Source organism: Callionymus lyra, chromosome 2 (genome assembly GCF_982586985.1).
Source record: "Callionymus lyra chromosome 2, fCalLyr1.hap1.1, whole genome shotgun sequence".
In the NCBI taxonomy this organism is placed as follows: domain Eukaryota; kingdom Metazoa; phylum Chordata; class Actinopteri; order Syngnathiformes; family Callionymidae; genus Callionymus; species Callionymus lyra.
The window spans coordinates 29,762,507-29,783,503 of record NC_141819.1 but is presented as its reverse complement, the minus strand read 5'-3'; the positions used below and the strand labels follow the sequence as shown (position 1 = coordinate 29,783,503).

General features: G+C 41.4%; 1 protein-coding gene across 3 annotated transcripts in view; it reads right to left on the bottom strand.

Annotated features, from left to right (window-relative positions):
• Positions 1-20,997, bottom strand: part of LOC148086421 (pre-B-cell leukemia transcription factor 1) — a 62,768-nt gene that overhangs the window by 6,836 nt on the left and 34,935 nt on the right. The window contains exons 3-7 of one of the 3 annotated variants that reach the window (XM_087784532.1): positions 8,476-8,720; positions 6,790-6,980; positions 4,507-4,642; positions 2,577-2,736; positions 920-1,032 (exon numbers count right to left, since the gene is read on the bottom strand). In XM_087784532.1, coding sequence (XP_087640658.1) covers positions 920-1,032; positions 2,577-2,736; positions 4,507-4,642; positions 6,790-6,980; positions 8,476-8,720 — 845 coding nt within the window. The remainder of the gene's footprint in view (positions 1-919; positions 1,033-2,576; positions 2,737-4,506; positions 4,643-6,789; positions 6,981-8,475; positions 8,721-20,997) is intronic. The other 2 variants (XM_087784534.1, XM_087784535.1) reach the window with 2 other exon arrangements.

Below are 20,997 nucleotides of genomic sequence, written 5' to 3'. Positions count from 1 at the left end.
ACATGTGGTCAATTGATATACATATATATATTCTTTATTTGAGTTTATATATTATATTTAATATATGACTGTTCTCAAGTAGCTGTTGACTATTACATTTTCAGTAGTAAAAGGTCAACAACAAAAAAGCAGTCACTGTAACTCTAATTTTAAAATACACTAATTATTTTGGGGAAAAAGGATTTCCTTGTGTTTGCAGAATTGTTGAAGGATTTTCAAAATAAGAGCGTGAGAAAGAAACGAGGATGCTGTAGATGGCAGGTCAAGTTTTGGACCAAAGTCTGTTTCAAATAATTCATGATGTTGAGCAAGTTTTAAATTGTTGTCAAAGGGATATCTTATCTTGTCTTATCTTAACACGATTTTTGATCTGATGGATCTTTGATGATAAAAGAACAATGGACAGCTTGACTTCCACACTTCACTGCAGCATCCTCGGTACAGCTCTTATTTTGAAACACTCATATCAGCCCAGAAAAGGATTCTGCATCCAAACTTAAATGTAAGTATTGGAGAGAAGACAGTTGGACCATGAGGGTGATCAATGAGGCAGCGTCAGGGGATTCAATATCTGTGTTTGTGTTAGTTGCAGGGACGTAGAAGCGGAGAATGATGAGGTGTTGAGTGAGGAAAAAGTTTCAGATTCGAGGAAGAGTCTGGATTTAGAGAAAGTAAAAAAAAGAAAAAGTGTGAAGGTGTTTTTGCAGCTGCAGGTTTTATCTTGAGAGGAGCAGCCGAGCTTTAACTAATGGCTTCAGCAAAAGCTCTTTTTCTGTTTCAAACGTGGCCTCAGGACAGAGCGGAGACGCGGCCAACACAAACGGCAGGAAGTGGGCCAGGACTTCACACCTGTGTTTTTCTTTAGTCTGGACTGTCAACATGTCAGAATCTCTGCTGCCGTCCCGTCTGCTCGCCTCACCTGTGACTGCACGTTGGCTCCCACCTGAGCCCCCTGGTACGAGTCTCCATTGAGAGACTGCACGCTCATGAACAAGTCGCCGGAGTTTGACATGCTAAAAGAGCCGGCAGAACCTGGAAGAAGAGAGGGAGCAGTGGCATCACAGAGAGCAAGCTAGGAGGTCAAGAAAGATGGTTCTGGTACGCCATGCACAGTTAGCGGCAGCGTAGCGGGCTAGCTTAGCTTAGCCAGGAACGCCCGGGGATTCATATCATTATTGTGTTATCAGCAACATACAGTTAGAAGAACAGGAAAGGTTAGTTTAAAATATGTTATTTTTAAGAGTAGCCCAACTTCATAGACAACACAGTTGCTAGCTTAGCAGACGTATGTTAGCCTTGTCAGCTTAGAAAAGGACTTCTATCTTAAACATACTTTTGTTAGGATTGAAGGGTGTCTGCGGGTCAGATTTTTTGACATTATCATCCTCCTGTTAACTTTTTGACGGATGGTCGACAGGATAAAAGAAATAACAATAGCATGACTTTTTAAAGCCTGGTAAAAAAAATGTTAGTTCCCAGCTCATGAGGCCAAGACTTATTACATTGAAATAAAGTTTAAATAAGTTTGTATTAGATAGAAATGTAATGTTTATAATACATGTTTCAATAGTGCACTGAAAACTTTACGCTTAATGTTTTTAAATATGGGGTTAATAAGTGAAAAAAATCCTGATCTACAGACACCCTGAGTCTTGTATGTCTATAACTTCCCAATCCAAGTCAACCATTTAGATCAACTGATCAAATTTGACAGAAAAGTATCCAGTTAGCATTTTGGTGCTAAAAGGATTAGCTCTTTCAAAAATCATGAATGTCTGACCAACAGCACTTTTTTTTTAGCTGTTTTTTGAGGAAATATGTCATCAAATGAGTTCAAATAATACCTTTACAGGCAAATTGTGTCTGTTTACAAATCAACTCTTCTTCAAGGCTCTGTAGCAGTTTGTGAAAATGCATGGTATCTATTTAAAATGTGGCTAAAATGGTGGATGATACTGGAAAGTTCTAGATAGTTTAATTATTTTGTTTATATGTATCATAACATTTAGATGTACATATTAAAGAACATTTTAATATTGTTATATTTATAGTAACACCATGGTTGACTGACATTGGGGAGTGAGAGACATGTATTAATATAAGGGTTGTTATTCCTTACTCATAAATACAGACTTAAACATTCACCCAAAAATGTAAGGACTGCGTTAAAAGATAAGCTCGATGATGTGACGACATTCTTGAAGTCAACGTGAGATCATCGGGGGGGGCGTTGACTTCGAGAATGAACGACCACATTATCGGACTCATCTCGGCCATATCAGTGCAGAAGAGGTAGAGAACAAATGAAGAAACATGAGATGGAGGCAGAAGGACAGTAAGCAATATGGAGACTTGGCATGGGGCTCAGGTTGACTCATGTCTGACACAGCTTTGCTACAGCGGCCCGTCCTCCGTGTCGTACTAGTGGACCGGCTACCTGGCCGTTTCTAAGCCCTTTTTCTCTCCTGACAATTCACAGAACTGACTACGCGGAAGTGGGTGTTGGATCGCAGTAATGCACAGAGAGGAGTGTCTAATAGCGGGGGGGAAGCAGAGCCAGGGACTTCCTGTCTCACCTGCAGAGTTTGGAGTTGAGGGTGAATTTGCTTGGCTCCCATGTGAGGATGCATTAGCCGCATTCACGGCAGTTCTCGCAGCGTACATGTTGGCTTCTTCTTGGAACTTACCAATGTTTTTCTTGTATCTGATTCTTTTATTCCCAAACCAGTTGGAAACCTGAGCAGACAAACAAGAGAAAGTAGTTTAGTGCTCGTGGAATCGCTCAGAAATAGCAGGGTAATGATCAGCCTGCTTGGCTTTAATGGCATGTGTACGACTGCGGAGCGCCGGCGTGAGTGGTTGGAGCTACACAGACGGGTGCTGTGAATCTGCATTAGTGCCAGAATGGAATGATTGCCAATAACAGTCTCATTATGTCACCGTGGCTGCAGCTATCATCAGAACTCACGCATGCACCGATCAGTCAACATTCTCTAACACCCATTACAGCTAATGGACTCCCAGATGAAGCCAAGGGGGTAATCCCAGCGCTAATGATAAACAACATTAAAATGAAAACCAAATCAATCTCGCAAAGTTTCCCATACACGCGGTAGGTAAACATTCCCCTTTATTATGTCCGAGAAGCGGCTGCTCCACAAATCATTGGGCGGCGGAGCGGCTTCCAGCATCAGCCACAGATGCATCCTCAAATCATTTGGTATCAACTAATGAAACCAGTTGAGAAAACAATCCGTTCCCAGATGATGAATTCAAAACACACGGGGATGTTTACTCGCTGTTGTCACTGCAAACCTATTACGGTTGCTAACAGGAGGGAGCGGCCAGAGAATGCTGAGATGGAAACACACCGCACTCTTGGTGTTAACACCTTCAATACGTCATGAAGTGGTAAAATTACTTTTGTGTCTTCATGACCACGGCCATCGAGAATGACACCTCGGTGTCCTACAATGTCCGCACTTGGAAATGCTTTAAAAATAGTACATCCAGGAATTAATTTAGCTGTTAAATGATCATAAAACCGCAATAAATTCGATGTTTATATTTGTAAAGTAAACATTGGGAAATAAATAACAGACAGAAACTGCTAACAATTACTCAGAAATTTGGGTTTTTGCCACTGTTGCCATTAACCTTCACTTAAACTGTCTTGCTCAAGAGCTAGTGGCGACTTCCACAGACAAACTGATACAAGTTTTTCTGACCGATAACTTGACAATCTAGGATAATCTGACACTGTATTACTTCACCTCACAGGGGAACATTTCATATTTGACTTTTAGAAAAAATACGTTAGCTATACAGTTATTATCATTTATATGTACTTTTTATCTGAAATACCTGAAGAAATAAAACTCAAAGTAACACATGCTTACGCTTGAGTTTTACAAATGACCAAAATACGTTCTTCTTTGTCGTCATTTTAAGAAACTTCTTAAAATTTCTTGAAATGTTTTTGAGAATTCACTGTAACTCATTGGCCAGGATGTCCACTTGCAGTTATAATCGGCTAATAAATCTACAATCTGTCATTTATCTTTAAAAAAAAAGCCACTAGAAATGTGCAGTCACTTCTAAACATCTGTGTTCATGAACGACGACAGAGACTCTGATGCACAATTTAGTCTGGAACAGTAAAGACGGATTCAAATCTTGATTAGGATCAATCAGCTGTTAAACACAGATTTGTTTCCATTGAAGTAATTCTGTCACAAGAGCTCTGACAGATGCGTCCAAAATAGCTTTGTCATCAAGACAACACGGAGTTCTGAAGGACGACAAACCGCCGACACCACTTATTTATGTGAGAGTGGTTTACAGTCGCGGTGACGGGAAACTGCTCTGAGATCAGAAGAGCCGTCTGCAGTCCTGACAGTCGGGATTGTGTATTTTTGGGTTACTTGCCGGTGACGTTGGCAGCAGCTGCTTCACATGTTCACATTCACTATCTGCTCAGCGGGTGTGTACAGTAGCGTGGTGTACCTGGGCCACTGTGATGGCACACTTCTTCGCCAGCTCCTCTTTGGCCTCCTCGCTGGGGTACGGGTTACTGAGGTGCGAGTAGAAGTACTCGTTCAGTATCTCTGTCGCTTGTTTGTTGAAGTTTCGCCTTTTTCGTCTGCGAAATGAAAAGGTAACAAGATTGTGTGAATGTACGTCGACGTCAGAGTCTGAGTTAAGTGTGACGGAGACGAAAATGAAGCATGTTTGGTTTTGACCTATTGGGATATTATTGATAACAAAAAAAACATGTGGTTTGACAACAAATGTGTTCTGACTCTGATGGAGTCTCCGGTGAGACTGGCAAACAAACACATTAGCAGTAAACAATAGCACAAGCAGGCAATATCTACTGCTTTGTTGCTGTTTTGGGGAAAGAGTTTAGCAGTAGTAGATTAAAACTAAGGTAAGAATAAAACAAACAGTTGGATTTGAATGGTTGGAGAGTGAGTTGTAGATGATCCTCCCATGACTCACACGAGCAGATGAAAACAAACAGAGGTGGATCGTTCGGTTGTTCATTTTCAATGTCGTTCTCAGGTGTCAAAATTATTTTATTTTGAGAAAATCATCCGACAGGCCAAATAAATGACTTGACGGATACATTTGTATCCTGTCAATAACAGCGTAAATTAAACACACGTACAACTGAATTCAATACTAACTCGAAGCACACGAAAAACTTGATGGCTTCCGAAATACTTTGGCCATAAACAGGCTGTAGCAAATAAAGATTATTTTCACATTTAATACTGTCTGCCACAAATTAACCTCCAAAAATGAAAAGTGAGAAGGTTATGAGGTTAAATGCTCAATAACTTTTAAAGAATTTCAGTTACACATTGATATAAATTGGCCCACACTGAAATTGTCATTAATTTTTTATTGCATTTCCACTATTGGTTATTACAGCCTAAGATGTGTTTTAGTTTTAAGTATCAATAGCTTGAGACTCTTGACAAGTCAAGACTCTTGTGTCAAGTTTGCTAAAATCATTTCCTTTTTTGCCGATTATGCGGTTTCATATTTGCTGTTTTAATCTGAAGGCTATTCTCTGAAAAAAGTGTAGACATAAGCTGATGGCAAAAATGGCAGGGCAGCCATGTTTTATTCCCTTTTTACAATTTTGTTTGATGATTGGTTTTATTTATTTTGACTCACAGATTAAAACTCTAACTAGTAACTACGTATATTTGCCTGGGCAACTCGCCTTGGTCACAAAACTTTACAACAGTGCATCAGTGATGGCTGTTGCATTCATTTTCCATCTTAGCTGAAGTAGCGAGATGAAAGTACTGAGCAAAAAGTCAACACAAAAAGATACTATCTCTTATTTTGTAAAGAAAAGATGTGAAATCATACATATATCAATATAGATATGAATGTGGCTTAGGTTTTAAAGACATTGCAATTACACTGATCTAACAGTAGAGGGAGCCACTAACAAAATGTTTCAATCTTGCTGCGTGGATGCCATTTGACAGTATTTGTAGTTTAATTGCAATAAATAGTGTTTTTTACAATGCTGTGATGAGCCCTTGAATGGACTTGATCCAAGTCAGGCCCAAGGAAGTTATTTTTCCCCAAAGTAAAGTTTGCTGCGGTGCAATAGAAGGAATCTTGCAGTCACCGGCTTTTGACACCGAGGTGCACAGACTCTGCCCTCTGCTTCTCACTTTCAAGAAAAGGCTTTGCATGTATCTACCGCTCGCATTCCACGGGCGGCTGCCGGAGAATATGTAGATGTGCTCAGCGTGAGCTCAGGCAGCCAGTAGATTAATCAGAGCCGAGCGTGGCAGCGCCTCCCGACCAGTAAAAGCTTTCCTCCTTCCCCTCGCCGCGCCGCCACCATCATTTGCAGGAGAATAGATAGGCGGCTTTGTGCGCCGGCACATGCCTCATTTAAATGTTATGCCTCCGACTCCCGACTTTGAGTGAGATTTATCCTCGGAAGAAATGTATGCAAATCCTGAGAACGCATCAAAGAGAACAAGCGATTACATTAAAATAGGGAAACGGTTAACATGGCGGCGACACACGCGGGGAAGCCTCATTGGCCGGCGTCAGCGGAGACGCCGGTCCAAATGGCAGCCGTTGTGTGTGGTAAGTAGCAAAAGTGCTGCTGCTTGTTTATAGCTGGCGGGCCTCCTACGTCGAGCATTCTCATGCATATGAGAGATGATGAGCTTCCTGTCGTGCGGTGAAAGTGGGAGGTTGTGTGGAAGTGTGTAGTTCCGGGGAAAAAGGCTCTAGAGACACACACACCTGGCGTCGAGGAAGCGCGAGCGCAGGATCATGACGGCCTCGCAGGTGCTCTGCTTCAGCTGCATCTGGATGGAGCTGAACTTGCGGTGGATGATGTTGACCATGCGCTCGATCTCTTTGGGGGAGATGGGGCGCGTGCGCGACTGCTCGCGCAGCAGGTTCATCACGTGCGTGGTGAACTCGTTGCACGCCTGCGGAAAGAACTGAAAGTGAGGAAAGTTGGCAAGTTTTTTTAAGAGAATCCACAACAGACACACAAGACGTAATATAGTTTGAAGGCAGGTTTTTTTTTTTTTGCCGGCGGAGCCGTTGGGGTTATAATTCCTATTAAACAAAAAGTGCGTTGAGAAGGAGCCAATGACAGCTGCTCCCTCCTCACACTCGCAGCCACTGCCGCCCCGAGACGGCAGCTCGCTCCACGTTTCATCCCCCGGTGTGACAACAGGCGCGAGTCTGCCTCAGTATTACACCCCGACTCCGTCTCTTACTGTCTCCTCTCCTTTATTTCTGCTCCACGCCGTCGATCTCTCTCTGGATACAGCCGTGTCAGCCTTTGTCTGTGTCTGTCTCTCTGCCTGTTCATCTGTCTCACTCATCTGAGAGGGAAGTGATTGTGATGAATGCAGCCGCTACAGGAACCAGGGGAAGACCCCCCCCCCCCCCACACCCCCACACCCACCACCCCTCTATCTGTGACTGTATTTGGGGAATTGTTGGAGAACAATGATGAGTCTAGAACTATGACGACGACTTCACACAATGTGCATCTGTGGCAACTCCTGAGACAGTCGGTCCGGATCTTTAAAATAACTGTCTGTATTTTAAAAAAGTCATAAAAATGTAGGAGCGTAAGAAAAAGAAACCATACACTTTTATATTGCAGTACTACTTTTTCACAATATTATATTGATATTTAGGGAGCTTTGGAAATCATGGTAAAATACATTTCATTGACACATGTCCGAGCCTTTGTAGATATTCAACAGCACTAAATCGATCAAATTTTCTTTTTTCTTTTTCTTTGCTTTTAAATTTCATTTTCATCATAGTTCTTTTAAAGTTTATATGTCAATAAAGTGTTAATAAAATAAAATATAAATTACATTTATTTTAATTATGCAAATCTTCACAGCGTTCATTTTAGTGTTGCAATTAATCTTCCTAGAAGTCATTCGTCCTCCACAGGTAAAAGGAACAATTAAATCCTGTGAGATCTCTGCGATAACTGAGGACGAGAGGATACAGTCGTCTCCAGTGGGATTTTAAGCTGATGTTTAAACATACTTGGGTTTCAAAACAAATGAAAGTAGTTACGACTTGGTCAGGAGTGATGTGGTCTGCAACACCAGAGTACTCGTAGAATACTACAAATATATATTTATTCCTAGAGTATCGCAATATATCGTATCGTTGCCCTGTATCATGATACATCACCAGATTCTTTCTTATAAAACTGCTTGTAAAATAGTGTGAATCTTTTCGAGTTTGAATTGTTATTGTTTTTCGTCAAGAGTCATGTGGTCTGTAAATTTGCGGTAAGTTCGTCTATAAAAACACAATCCTCAGACTATTCTTTAAATATGTTTATCTTTCCTACAGTATTGCAATATATCGTATTGTGATACGTGTCGTATCGGCAGATTCTTTCCAGTACCCACCCAAAGAGTTTCAATAGTCTGGTCTCACCTGCTCATACTTCTCCAGCTCCGTGTGGTAGATCTGTCTGATCTGCGTCAGCTTGGCTCTGTAGTCCGAGTGCTCGGCCGAGTTGTCCGGGCCGACTCCCCCCGATGCCGCCGCCGCCGCAGCCGCCGCCGCCGACCCGCCGCCCTTCTCCGGACCGGACACGCCCTCGGCCAGCAGCATGTTGTCCAGCCTCATCAGCTGCGGATCCGGGGGCTCCTCTTCCTGCGCGCCGCGGATGCTCAGGACTGCAATGACAGGCAGAGGTCAGAGGTGAGTGATGAGGGGTCACACCTAGAGTGGCGTGATGCACCGTAACAAGATGTCAGCTGCACGGGTGATGCCGCTTAGCTGCACACACACACACACACACACACACACACACACACACACACACACACACACACACACACACACACACACACACACACACACACACACACACACACACACACACACACACACACACACACACACACACACACACACACACGTGAGACCCTGTCAAGGACACACTTCACACACTTCAGCTTCAAGTCCAGAAGCAAGACCTGACACTGTCGCGTCTGAAACACGGCAGAGACGCAACAACTTGGTGTCTACTCATGCTCCAACAATTCTACAAACACAACTGGTGTGACCAACAATGAAGATGTTATTATTTTTAATGTTATTTTGTCATGTCTGCAGCTGGTTATGTTAGAAAGGCATCAGAAAACAATGATGGAGAATCTTAAACCTATAGCTTAACTTGTCTAACTGAAAACACAGGAAAAACTATTAAATAAATAAATAATAATGAAAATACAATAAAATATATAAAAAACATCTGAATTAAAATAAAATAAAAATATTAAACGATAAGGTGAGTGGAGAGAGTTTGACCAAATGATATATGCCCCGACAACATAAGCCTTACAGTGTTAATTCAAAATAATAAATACAAATTTGCAATTTTTTTGGAAGAAATTTCTGTGTTACCACTTTTTTATGCTTTTTTTCTAATTCCAAAAGACACATTATCTTTGGGCTTTGAACTGAAAGCTTGGATGAATCAAGTGATGAAAAATAGAAGAATTTGTGTTGTTCTAACAAATTATTTGTCACTACTTATCTAAATTGTTGCTTTTTGTTTGAGAATACTATAAAAAAAACAACTCTGACTTGAATAAAAAATAAAAGTGATATTTATTTCATTTCAAGTGGTGAAAGTACTGGTAGCACCAATCTGAATATTTCCGTGGTAGTTATTTAGGTTCAACTTCTGTGTGGACCACTGGGCGGTTATCTGTTCCACTGCCCACCGCTAGAGGGCTCCCTCACCTTTCTGTCAGAGCTCTTGTCCCAGCTTCCATTTTCTGAGGTGAAAACACTTCAGCGATCTGACGCTTCTTCTTAAGAAGGCATCCATTTCAGTCCGAGACCCTCTCGTGGGTGGACCCTGCGCGGACACCGTCGTCTGCACCTCCATTCAGGTGTGACTCCAGTCATTGTCATTTGTCAGTGACCGGAGAGGACAGGCGGGCAGCACTTCATTAATTCAGAGACAATAGAAGTGCTCGCTGCATTAACCCCAGACTGCTGTCCGGGGTGCGGGCCTGAGCAGGGGGTCACAGGGATGAGAATGAGGCCTGCTGTACAAGAAGTGGAAGAGGAGGAGGGCTGCCTATTTTTTGCCCCCCTCAACACCCCCTCTTTTGGCTTTAAGTAGACTAGAAATGCAAATATGGGAAGTGATGGCGGTGGAAGGTCAGAGGTTCAGACCTCGGGCTCAGCGGGAGGTAGATTGAGACGGAGGGGAAGACGTGTGCGTCTCGGGGGGGAAGACGGTGAGAATGTGTGGAGTGAAATCTAGCATCATAGCACAGAGTGACCTGATCGAACCCGTCTGAAACTGTCTGCTTTAGTTTAGGGTACATTAACAGAGACCCCCCCCACACACCACCCACTCCCTTCCTGCTATTCCTGAAACACTCACCTGCCCCGAGCTCCTCTTCAAGTAACTGCCCCATAAATATCTCCGTAAAGTAAGTGTTAAAATGAGAGCGCGCCATAGTATCCTGCAGTATACGACGAGCCGCGCTCTCTGGAAGCAATTTTCAGATGGAAAACAAGTCAGCACTTCGTACCCGAAGAGAGGAAGCTAACAATTTTGAGGCACTAGCATGTCTCTGGCGAATTAAGAACACGCATGCAAAAAAAACCTGGTTGTTTTAAAGCTGATTCATATAATGAGAATTATAGACTTAACTACTTCATGACTGTATTTATGTGGCCCTCATCAGGTCAAAGATCATGTAGGAATGAAAAATGTTATTCTGTATTTATTTCCAATTTCCTAACCTTATTCCGTTTGTTTTTGTCAATATTAATTGCACCTCAAAATGAGTTATATGAATATGTTAAAATATTTGGTTTTATATCAGCTTTTCCTTGATTATCTGGAACTCCTGTTATGTTATCAGTTTTATCTTGCCCTTCAAAGTATATACTTTATTGAATATTGTTTTGATTGTTTAAGCGCTTTGTGACCCTGGTCTGGAAAAGCGCTATACAAATAAAAATTACTTATTTACTTACTTACTTTTTCTTCAATAAAGGTTTTATGAAATACAATAAATTAATTATTTTAAACTTGATTTAATGACTTGATTTCAAACTTTTCATTCCTTTATTTTGCCCGATGGCCCCTCACATCAGCTACTGTATAAACGGTGGCCCCTGAGACAAAGTAGTCGCCCACCACCGACTCTAAATGATAGATTATAAAGTTCATGCATTCATATTAAAGAGTGAACGCTCCTCTGTCGGGAAATCAGGTCCAGTGCCTCAACGCCCAGGACTTGATGTGGCATCGATAACAATGAAATTCAGCAGGATTACAGAGTACACCGGGGAGTTGGAGAGGAGGTGAGTTGTGAGGGGCTTGAAGGCTGAAGATACAGAGTTTAAATAGTCTCTCTCAGGAGCCAATCAGAGCTCAGGGAAAACATCACACAAAAACCTGTTGACTCCACATGTGCTACAGGTCTAGGGGCGAAAGAACACATTTTATCGCTAGTTTTAAATTGTAAAATTTAATATTTAGAGGCTGCAGACAGTTCTCACCATCCTTTTTGCACCAGGGACCATTAAAATGTAGACATACTTTTAACAAAATTCAGACAAATAAACAACAAAATAACTGGCACTAAAAACAGTTACAATGGGGGCATGAAACAACATAATGCTAAAGCAGCAACAGCCCTCGAATGGTTTCTCTGCAACAACATTTTAACTATTTAACATGATTATATTTGGAGTAAACTTGACCAAAACAAGCGTCTTGACGTGTTAAGAGTAACAGGCTGGAGAAAATCTGTTCTTCTTCAAGTAATAGTAATACAGTAATAATCAATGCAACAGGGATTAACCCGGGAAGCATTCCTTTTTTTTTTGGTTGACATTATTAGATTGTACTGTGTTTTTGTATATTATTGTGTTTTTGCTTTATTTGTATGTGATTTATTGTGTAAACTGTCTGCATCTTTGTTGAGGACAACAGATGAAAAGTAGCATTGTGCTAAATCTGGTGCAACCATCTTTTTAATGGAACTGTACATTGTCCTTTTAAATAAACTGAAATTGAAATTGAAACCGCGGTTGTAAACGACCTACCCATGATGCAACATGAGCCCATGAACCTACCTTGTAAAAAGGTCTGGATTTGGATTGAAAATGTCCCAAAGATACTATTGTTCGTCTCGCCTAAGACGAGGCTGCATTTCTTATTCAACGTCCCGACCCCTCGATTTGAAAATGGAGCATGAAAATTCCTGCGACCGATTCAATCCCAAACTCTGCCAAGTCGCAGTTCAACATTCACGAGGAGTTTATTTTAGTTGGCGTCCGGCCCCTAAACATCAGTCCTATACGAAGTGCTTTTGCAGAGAAGGTCACTTCTGCTGAGATCTCTTGGAAGGAGAAGAGCAGTTTTTTTTTTTTCTCAGACGATGGAAAAAAAAAGGTCACCGGGCGAATGGAAAGCAAATGATTCCACTCAACTAGCTGCATTTTTCCCCAGAAGATTCCGCTCTAAATCAATAGATAAACACATGATACTGACAATTAAAGGAAGCCCGCCCTCGCTAATCATTTGCACATCCCTGCTCGGGTAGTAGTGTGGCGTGTGGATCGTAGCCGCCTTTCCTCGCTGCTGATCCAGCTGTCTTGGAGAGCATCTGTCAGGAGGGACCCAGGAAAGAACAATGCATTACGCCATGTTGCCTGTGTACTGTCATCCCTCATTGACAGCACATTGTCACACTTACACAGTGTCCTCTGAGCGGGGAACAAGCTAAGGAGCTGCCACCCATAACATCAGCTCCTCCCGCCTCCGCCGATCGAACCGAGAGAGGCGGCGCCTGCCCTTTATAATTACGGCGACCAAATGAACGCGCTTAATTGCCATCGAATGTCACGATCTCGACATGGATAACGTGGTCTTTATATGTGGACTGGATCCAATTGAAGGAAGTCAAGGGAGAATCCTTGGAAGCACATTATAGACGGAGTACAACTTTAAATAGCCAGAGTTCAGAAGAAATCTACCATAATGGTTGAAAAAAATGAACGTAAGGTCTAGAAGTGATCGAACACATCACCAAAAAACATTGGATTTGACTTTTGCAACAAGACGCTCTCATATAGAGTTAGCATTTCACTCATTTTCACTAGTTTATAGGATTATTTTTTGAGTAAAGTTGGGTCAAGAGTCGCCTAATGTTACTAAAATCAGTTTTTTGTTTCCAAATAAAACAACGATTAGACGAGAGCTGTGCTGGTATTAATTAAATATCATAAATAAAGTTTAGCTAGCACCTCTAAGATAAAGCATACGAAGGTGATTACGAAGATAACTAGCAACAAAAAGAACTGAGAACTCTCCCAGATATCAGCGAGCTCGTCGGACACACAGTTTCCCGTCAGCAGTCGTCTCGTGGTTGAAACAACAGAGCCACACTGTTCCCAATCCAAGCAAACACTGATTTATTTATTCACTGAACCTTAATCACATAATTAAAACCATGCAGGGATTATCCCAAACAAATAAAATTCAAACAGAAAGGGATAATGTGGCTCCATAAAATTGGCTTTGCTGTGGGTCATAATTACACGACTCAGCGAGGGCCACTTCATCGGCTAATGGCAGCATAATTGATTCGTACTAATGTTTTTTTTTCTTTTTTCCGAGCCTCGGCCCTGCTGCGCGATGCCCGTCCATCGGCTCTGGTGAACTCACTTAGCCACCCGCGGAATACCGCTGGAAGTTCTTCCAGGGATACGCAATTATCTGTTGCGTGATTGAGGCCGGAGCTTCGTTCCTGGTCCAACACGAGGAAACCCTTTTTTTCCTAATGGCCATCATTTTTAAGTGATCAACTTAAAAACAGATGTTGACTTAAGACTAACTCTGCCACGGAGAATACGTTCAATATCAGTTGAATGACAAGTTGAAACAATATAACAAAAAAAAGAAGATTTAATTAATTAAATGATACTAAATTTAATGCTGTTAATTAATGGTTTTCAATCATGATAATAATAAAAAATGCTCAGAATTATTGAAAAAAAGACGAGACATGAATAATGACATGATGAATATGAGAATTAAATAGTAATTTTCGCTATTGTTTGTACTGTTGTCTAAATAAGTCGATTGATATATTAATATAACCACTGGATGAAAAAAACGAGTATAAATATCAGACCCTATAAAATGTAGACTTCATATAGAAGTTTAATATAAAATAAACTACAGAATATAATGTATTTTTGTTTATATTAATCCAAAGTAGTTATTATTAAGGGAAAACATACTAAAAAGACACAGTTAATATTGGAATCAAATTCTTATTAGAAATAATAATAATAACAACAATGAAACCCACCATTTTTATGTGAACTCATTACCAACTTGTTCTTACAGAATATTTCTAAAATAAGGGAAATCAAATGTAAAATCTGCAATAATATGAACCAGGACTAAGTCATAAACCAAAAGACGATATGAGACTTACACACACACACACACACACACACAAGCATCACTGTCAAAAGTGGAATTAGAAGTGGTTGACATTTACTTGACTTCAACATCTGGCCTTTTGCAAATCAAATCAATATTTAATAAAGACTCTGGCCGTGCTTTTAGAAAGGTGGAGGTTTGGCCGTCTGCTTGTTGATCTGGGATTATTCATGTGGACTGTAAACGAAGGCAAAGATGTGATTTAAAAGGGTCTTTTTTTTGGGGTGGGAGGAGTTTACCTTTATTAATCTGGCAAACGTGCAACACAGTGTTTCCATTCATAAGTCAATGTGAAGGCCTGGAATGAATATTCACATGCAACAGTTCCGAGTCTGACTGGAGCAGACGTGGTCACCACTCTGAGGGGGAGATGAACACAACAACACGTATTTTATCACCGGTCGGCTCTAGATAGCTGCCATCTTGTCAGCCGTGACCGACACACCAGTGAGGACGATTGGAATTGACAGGTGAATTTGGAGCAAGATCTGGATCCAAAAATACAAAGTCAGAAACATTTTTTGGGATTGTATGAAAGGCCTGTCAGAGGATTAAGATTTCTCCAGGACGCTGCTCACATCTTCAATGAGTCTGTTCCTTTTTTTTTCTTTTTTTTACTGCATAACAATATTGGACTGAAAGAGCTCCGGCTCACCATGCTCCACCGTCCAGATATCTTATCCTATCAGATTAACGGAGGAAAATGGCAGCCTGTCAAAAACCATTACCATACGTAATCCCTTTCTAGATTTGGAAGGCATGTTGACAGGGACTGTCAGCGTGCAGGCTGTCATGGCGATAGGGTGATCGGGGGGGAAAGCCTGATGTTTAATTAATGACGTCGGGCTACTCTATCATGGTTAGAGCGCTAGACGGTCAGACGTGAAGACCTCTGACAGAGATTCGGTGCCGGAGTCAAAACAGGTCGTCACCTTCTCGGTCCCTCGTCTCCACAGACAGATGCTGAATCTGCTCCGTGGAGACGACCGGCGCCGATAACTGTCAGGTGACTACGTAAACAACAGGTGTGCGACATCACCTGCGCGGATCAAAATGGGTTTATTCATTAAACACTTTCTCTCAATAGGGGTCAACATTTTAAAAGGTTAGCATTAGGTTTCATTATGTAATAATTACCATTTTTAATCTGTTAATTAAAGTTTAATAGTAAAAGTTTGCGAGAATATGCATAGAAAAATCAAATCACGGTGTGTTTTTAATTGATGAAATCCATGACTTTAGAGTTGAAAGTGATGGGAAATTTCCGGAAACATGGCTAACCAGGCAATTGGCGAGTCCAAAAAGATAGTGTGTGAATCGATTTGATTAAAAGATATTTTACCAACTCACAGATAAAGCTATAACTTAGATCGTTAAAGGGATTCAAATGAATATTCGACTCGCTCTAGATGTTTTGAGGGAGTTTTGTCGAAAATACTGTCAGAGATTTATGGCTTGTGTACTTGATCTACCTGATATTTTTGATATACTAAGACATGTTTTCTACGTCATCAGTATTGTTGTATAGAGATGATGATGTGAACCCAGTAATTCGGGTTCAACGGCCGCCAAAACAGAAACTACGTCACTGACGCCGAATGTTTGGCGCAGATACCGGCATAAAAGTCTCAAGAAAACACCACACTGAAACACAAATTAATAACTTGCATCAATTGGCGCAAATCGCAATCTAGTTTTGGCGATCAGCTGGTTATAATCAGCATTAAAAAGTAGTAGAAGAAGAAGCTGTCGAGGGGAGTGTGTAGCGGCAGTGTTTGTTTTGAGACAGTACTACCCTGTCCACATTTGAGTACTGTCTTACAGTGTACTGTAAACCAGTGCACTCGGAGAAGTGCGCGATTTGGGACGAGCAATGGTCTTGTCGTCATGTCGCGAGCTAGCATTAGCTTCCCCTCAAACCGCTTCCTTAATTTGTTTTCCCAGGAACACTGTCACATGTGAGTATCTGTCACGAGCTGTGAAAGAACGAACGCACAAATAAAGTGACTCAGTCGGCAGTTACAGGCGATCGGCTAGCTTGTGGCGAGCTAGTGCTATAAATCCACAAAAACAAACAGTTTGTCTGCACTTTGAGTGGATATTCTGCCGCTTTAATTCATCGAACAACGCTAAATGATTCCGCCGTACTTGCCTGATAACATTCATCCATTCATTCATCTGAAATAAGTAGCTGCCAAATTGGTAAGAGAACAAATGCAACATGTTTCACGCGTACGTTTGTGTTATAAATAGCCGTTAAAACCTTCCACCAGACCGACTTGAGTCCTGAATCATTCCCCCCTCCTTAAAGACGGTCCAGCGTGTCTCCGCCGGAGCGCTTTTGAATAATTAACCCTTTCCTGGTCCGGCCGCGGTCGACGTGTCCGTTCGAATCTGCCTTGACATCTCTGGCCCTATTTGTTTGCGTCGGTGCTTCAGTGGGCACACTTCATGGTGGCTTCAGCAGTTAATAAATCACAGTGGAAGCCCCCTCTCTCGCCTGTGCGGCGGTGGTCCTGTCACCAGGCGGGCGCCCGAGCCGAAGCGACAGCGACATGCTAATTCAACATCGGCATAATTCATTATACAGTCGCAAGTGTAGTGGAATGGAAAGAGAACCAACATACACCAGGAGGAGGAAGACAGGGATCAAGCCGTTAAATACAAAGCCCCATTAAATCCCTCTTGTTTGCTTTTTTTGTCGCGTCTTTAAATGCACCAACATCAAACCACTTCTTTTTTCTTTTTTTTTCCCAGGCGCGAACCTCCAAGTGTGGTTACTCATTCATTCCGAGTGTAAAAGGTTAACAGACGATTACAATAAGGTTAACAGGTAATTAAAACAATCACTCTGAACCTTTCTTTCCCTTCATGAAATATGGTAATCCATAGCACCGCCACTTCCTGTAAGTCGCGACGGAAGCCAACCCAGGACTGACACATCAAAAGGTGTAACGGCCGCTTTCACGCTCTAAAGGGGAAATTAACAGGAAGATAAAAGAGTCAATTAAAGCAATAAGGGCGCCGAGCTCTTCGGGAGGTGAGCGCCGAGGCGGGCGCAGATGACAGGCTTCACATTAAAGCTCTCGCTGGCGTCTCATCCCTCTCTGCCCCCTGCCTTTTGTTTCTTCGCCACTTCAGATCCCAAACACACGGCTGTCGCTTTGTTCCTGGATCTAGATCGCTCCATCGGCGGAGAGCGTTAATGACGCTAATTACTGGAAACACTGGAGCGTCTGGTCCTCCAACTCTAGGCCTGTTTCTGGGACGTATAGAGTGGTCTCTCGCTATATCGTGGATCTAAATGTATTGTACGTCAGTCAGGAATCCTTCAAACAGGTGACCTATTGAAACAGAAAATTTTGCGATTTGTGACCCTGGTCTGGAAAAGTTCTATATAAATTCAAATTACTTACTTACTTACTTACTTACTACAGAATGTATTGGGACACACTAATCGCTGCACCCACCTTACTTATGGTGTCAGCAAAACAGTGAACCCCCCCATGATGCCTTTCTACAATCCACTGTATTTAGTGACGGGTGATTAGTCTGTAACAATACTTGATTCAAATTCTACGTCAAAGTTGCTATGTCAAAAGAGATCGACCGCTGTGATTTGGTGGCTGGGCGGCAAAGCATTATGGAGGCTATCCAGGTTACCATTGCTGAGAGGGGTGGCACCTCACATCCGAGGTTGACTTAGCAAGTTCCCATTTGCGGGTCATAACCCCTTCAATAAACAGGGGGCAACTTTATAACTGACAGACATGCTACACATTCACCACAAAATGCTTCATCTTGATCTATGAAACAGTTGTTTTAACTTGTAACCAACATGTTATTTAGCGTGATCAAAAATACTCAACAAGAATGAGTTAAATATGCTGTCAATACTTCCTAAGATCCTTAGCACTCAGTTCAGTGACGGCGTACCTTCAGCATAAACGGCCATACATGGTTAATGTTTACATTCCGTTAGCGCCGCTGCTACATCGTTTGAAGCTCATCTAATAACGAATGGATTCGTCTGACGATGTTGTCGTCGCTTTCTTAGCAACTCTGAAAATATTTATGCAGCGTCCGGGGCCTCGTGATTAAGTCCAGAATAGATTTAAAGAGACAATGTGTCACGAGTGTGTCAAGCAACATAATGTAAAACACAATTCTGGAACCTGCTGGTGAGATCAGAGCGGAGTGTTAAACAGGCCCTGACACCGTGTTGCTGTGGGGGCTCTTGGACAGTGTCTTCTCCGGGCCCCACAGGTTCAATGCCATTGAATATATATGATATCTGTGGATCTATTATATTATTATATTATATTACATATACTATTATATCTGGGGTTTTTTTTTAAACAAAACGTTATTAATAAGAACATATAATTTTAATCAAAGCATTTTATTTTGGTCACTTTTATTTACATTCATCTTTTATACATACTTTTAAAAACTTTTTGGAAACCCTATTTAATACATTGATGCAAAACTAGAAACATTTTTGGCTAATGAGGTGTTTTCTATCTTTAAAAAAAGGGACATTTCTATCGATCAAAATACAAATCTTCTGTTATTACAAGGGTTGTGTATTGGCAAGGTACGATACGTATCACAATACAGCAACAATACATTGTGATACTTCAGGGACAACAATAAATGGAGTTTCTTTCAAAGAATCCTATTGTAGGAAAACTGTCGTAGCAAAGTAAACACACAAGTGAAATCAAGGGAAGATTTGGATGTTAATGTGAAAAACTCGATACAGTGTTGATACTCGTTTTTGTGAAAAGAAACTGCGATATTTAATTGAATCAATGATTTCTTATACCCCTGATTATTTCCCTCTGCAATCCTCTACTTTAGATTTTTATTTTTTAAACTTACTAAATGTTACACCCATTGTTTATGACTACATTGCTTTGTACATACTCGGAATAGTACATTTATGTCAAAACATAGGTTTGTTTTTTCCCCCAAACTCATATTTACTCACTAAAACATTCTACTTTCTCTTTATGTGACGATCAGTTTGCACCAAGACGAGTACTTTAGTTTTTTCAATTGGCCATTTTGATACATTAACTCCCAAACTCTGCCTTTAAATGGAAGATAAATGTTACTAATAATAATGTAGGTTTAATGAAGAAATAGTTGATGTTTTGTTTGATTAAGATGACAGTTCGCTAGTATTTGCCTGATCGAAAATATTTTGCGTTGTGATGTAAGAAAGTTTTAGTGGCTGCAAATTCGATGAATCTGGAAACTGAGAGAAACATCTCGGCATCACTAGGCAGTTTCTTATCTGGATCGAGCTTCTCACTGAAGCCTTCACAGAAGATGGGTGACAGTCATGGAGCTTCCACACCAGCGTCCTGCACGTCCGACTGGACGCAGGGAGCGTCCGGCAGCGTGCACCAGACTGAGGCCATCGATGGCCGGAGGGTGAAGGGGTGGCGGGGGGGGGGGTTTGTGTTGACTGCCATGTCATTAACAGTCGCCTTGATCTGCTCAACCTTATTAAAGCCATTCCTTCAGGAGAGCAGACGAGCATGTCACAGTGTGAAACCAGGCCAGGGAGGGAAGGTGACCACACTGCCACCCTCAGCCCGTGCAGGGGGGGCGAGGGCGAGGGTGGTGGGGGGCAGCACCGTCCTCCACGCTTTGTTGTCAGCCCGGTCCTCGGACCCCCCGATGTCCCTGTGATTCTCTTGTCAGTCCGTGTTAACAGAAGCCGCGTCAGCGATGCTCCTGTGCGGTCTTGACTCTCCGGTGACCATCGCTTCTTTTTTTTTTTAACCGTAGCCCTCAGCGCATTGGATTAAAGAAGATCTTTTATTTTAAGACAGATTAGTCCTGATTCATCCATCTCGCACACGCCTGCTGTACGCTCCCTCCTACTGGCAACCAGTTTATGTAAAAGTGATTAACAATAATTAATCCTTAATCACCATGATTAGCTGAGTCGCAGTGAATTACGACACATCTGGAGCAAACAAGTGTTCTTGAGTGGCAGCGGAGACACGTGTCGTCATGTAACCGTCCGCAGGCTGGAGAGTTGCAGAAGGATTCATCAGAAAAAAGTGAATTTAACATATTATTCTATTAGTTATCCCCCCAAAAATAGAACCATGTGATAGTAATTGAATTTTCCAAATTATATACTGAGATTGTTTTGGAAGGGCTGCCAAACAAACGATCTTACGAAGGAAAAAAAAGCCTTAAATTATGGGAAAACTAAAAAATAAATAAACATACAAAAGGTTATTAAGACAAAACTACAAGTCACAGTTCAATTGTTAATAATTTATTCTGTTGTGTCAAACATACTAAGAATCTAAATCAGAAAATAACTATACACGTGCCAGTATGATAAAAACTAAAGGCTCTTTTTTTCTCTTTTTCATTTTGACTAAAATGAGAAGAATTATAAAACAAAATAAAAGGTTACCAAATTATAT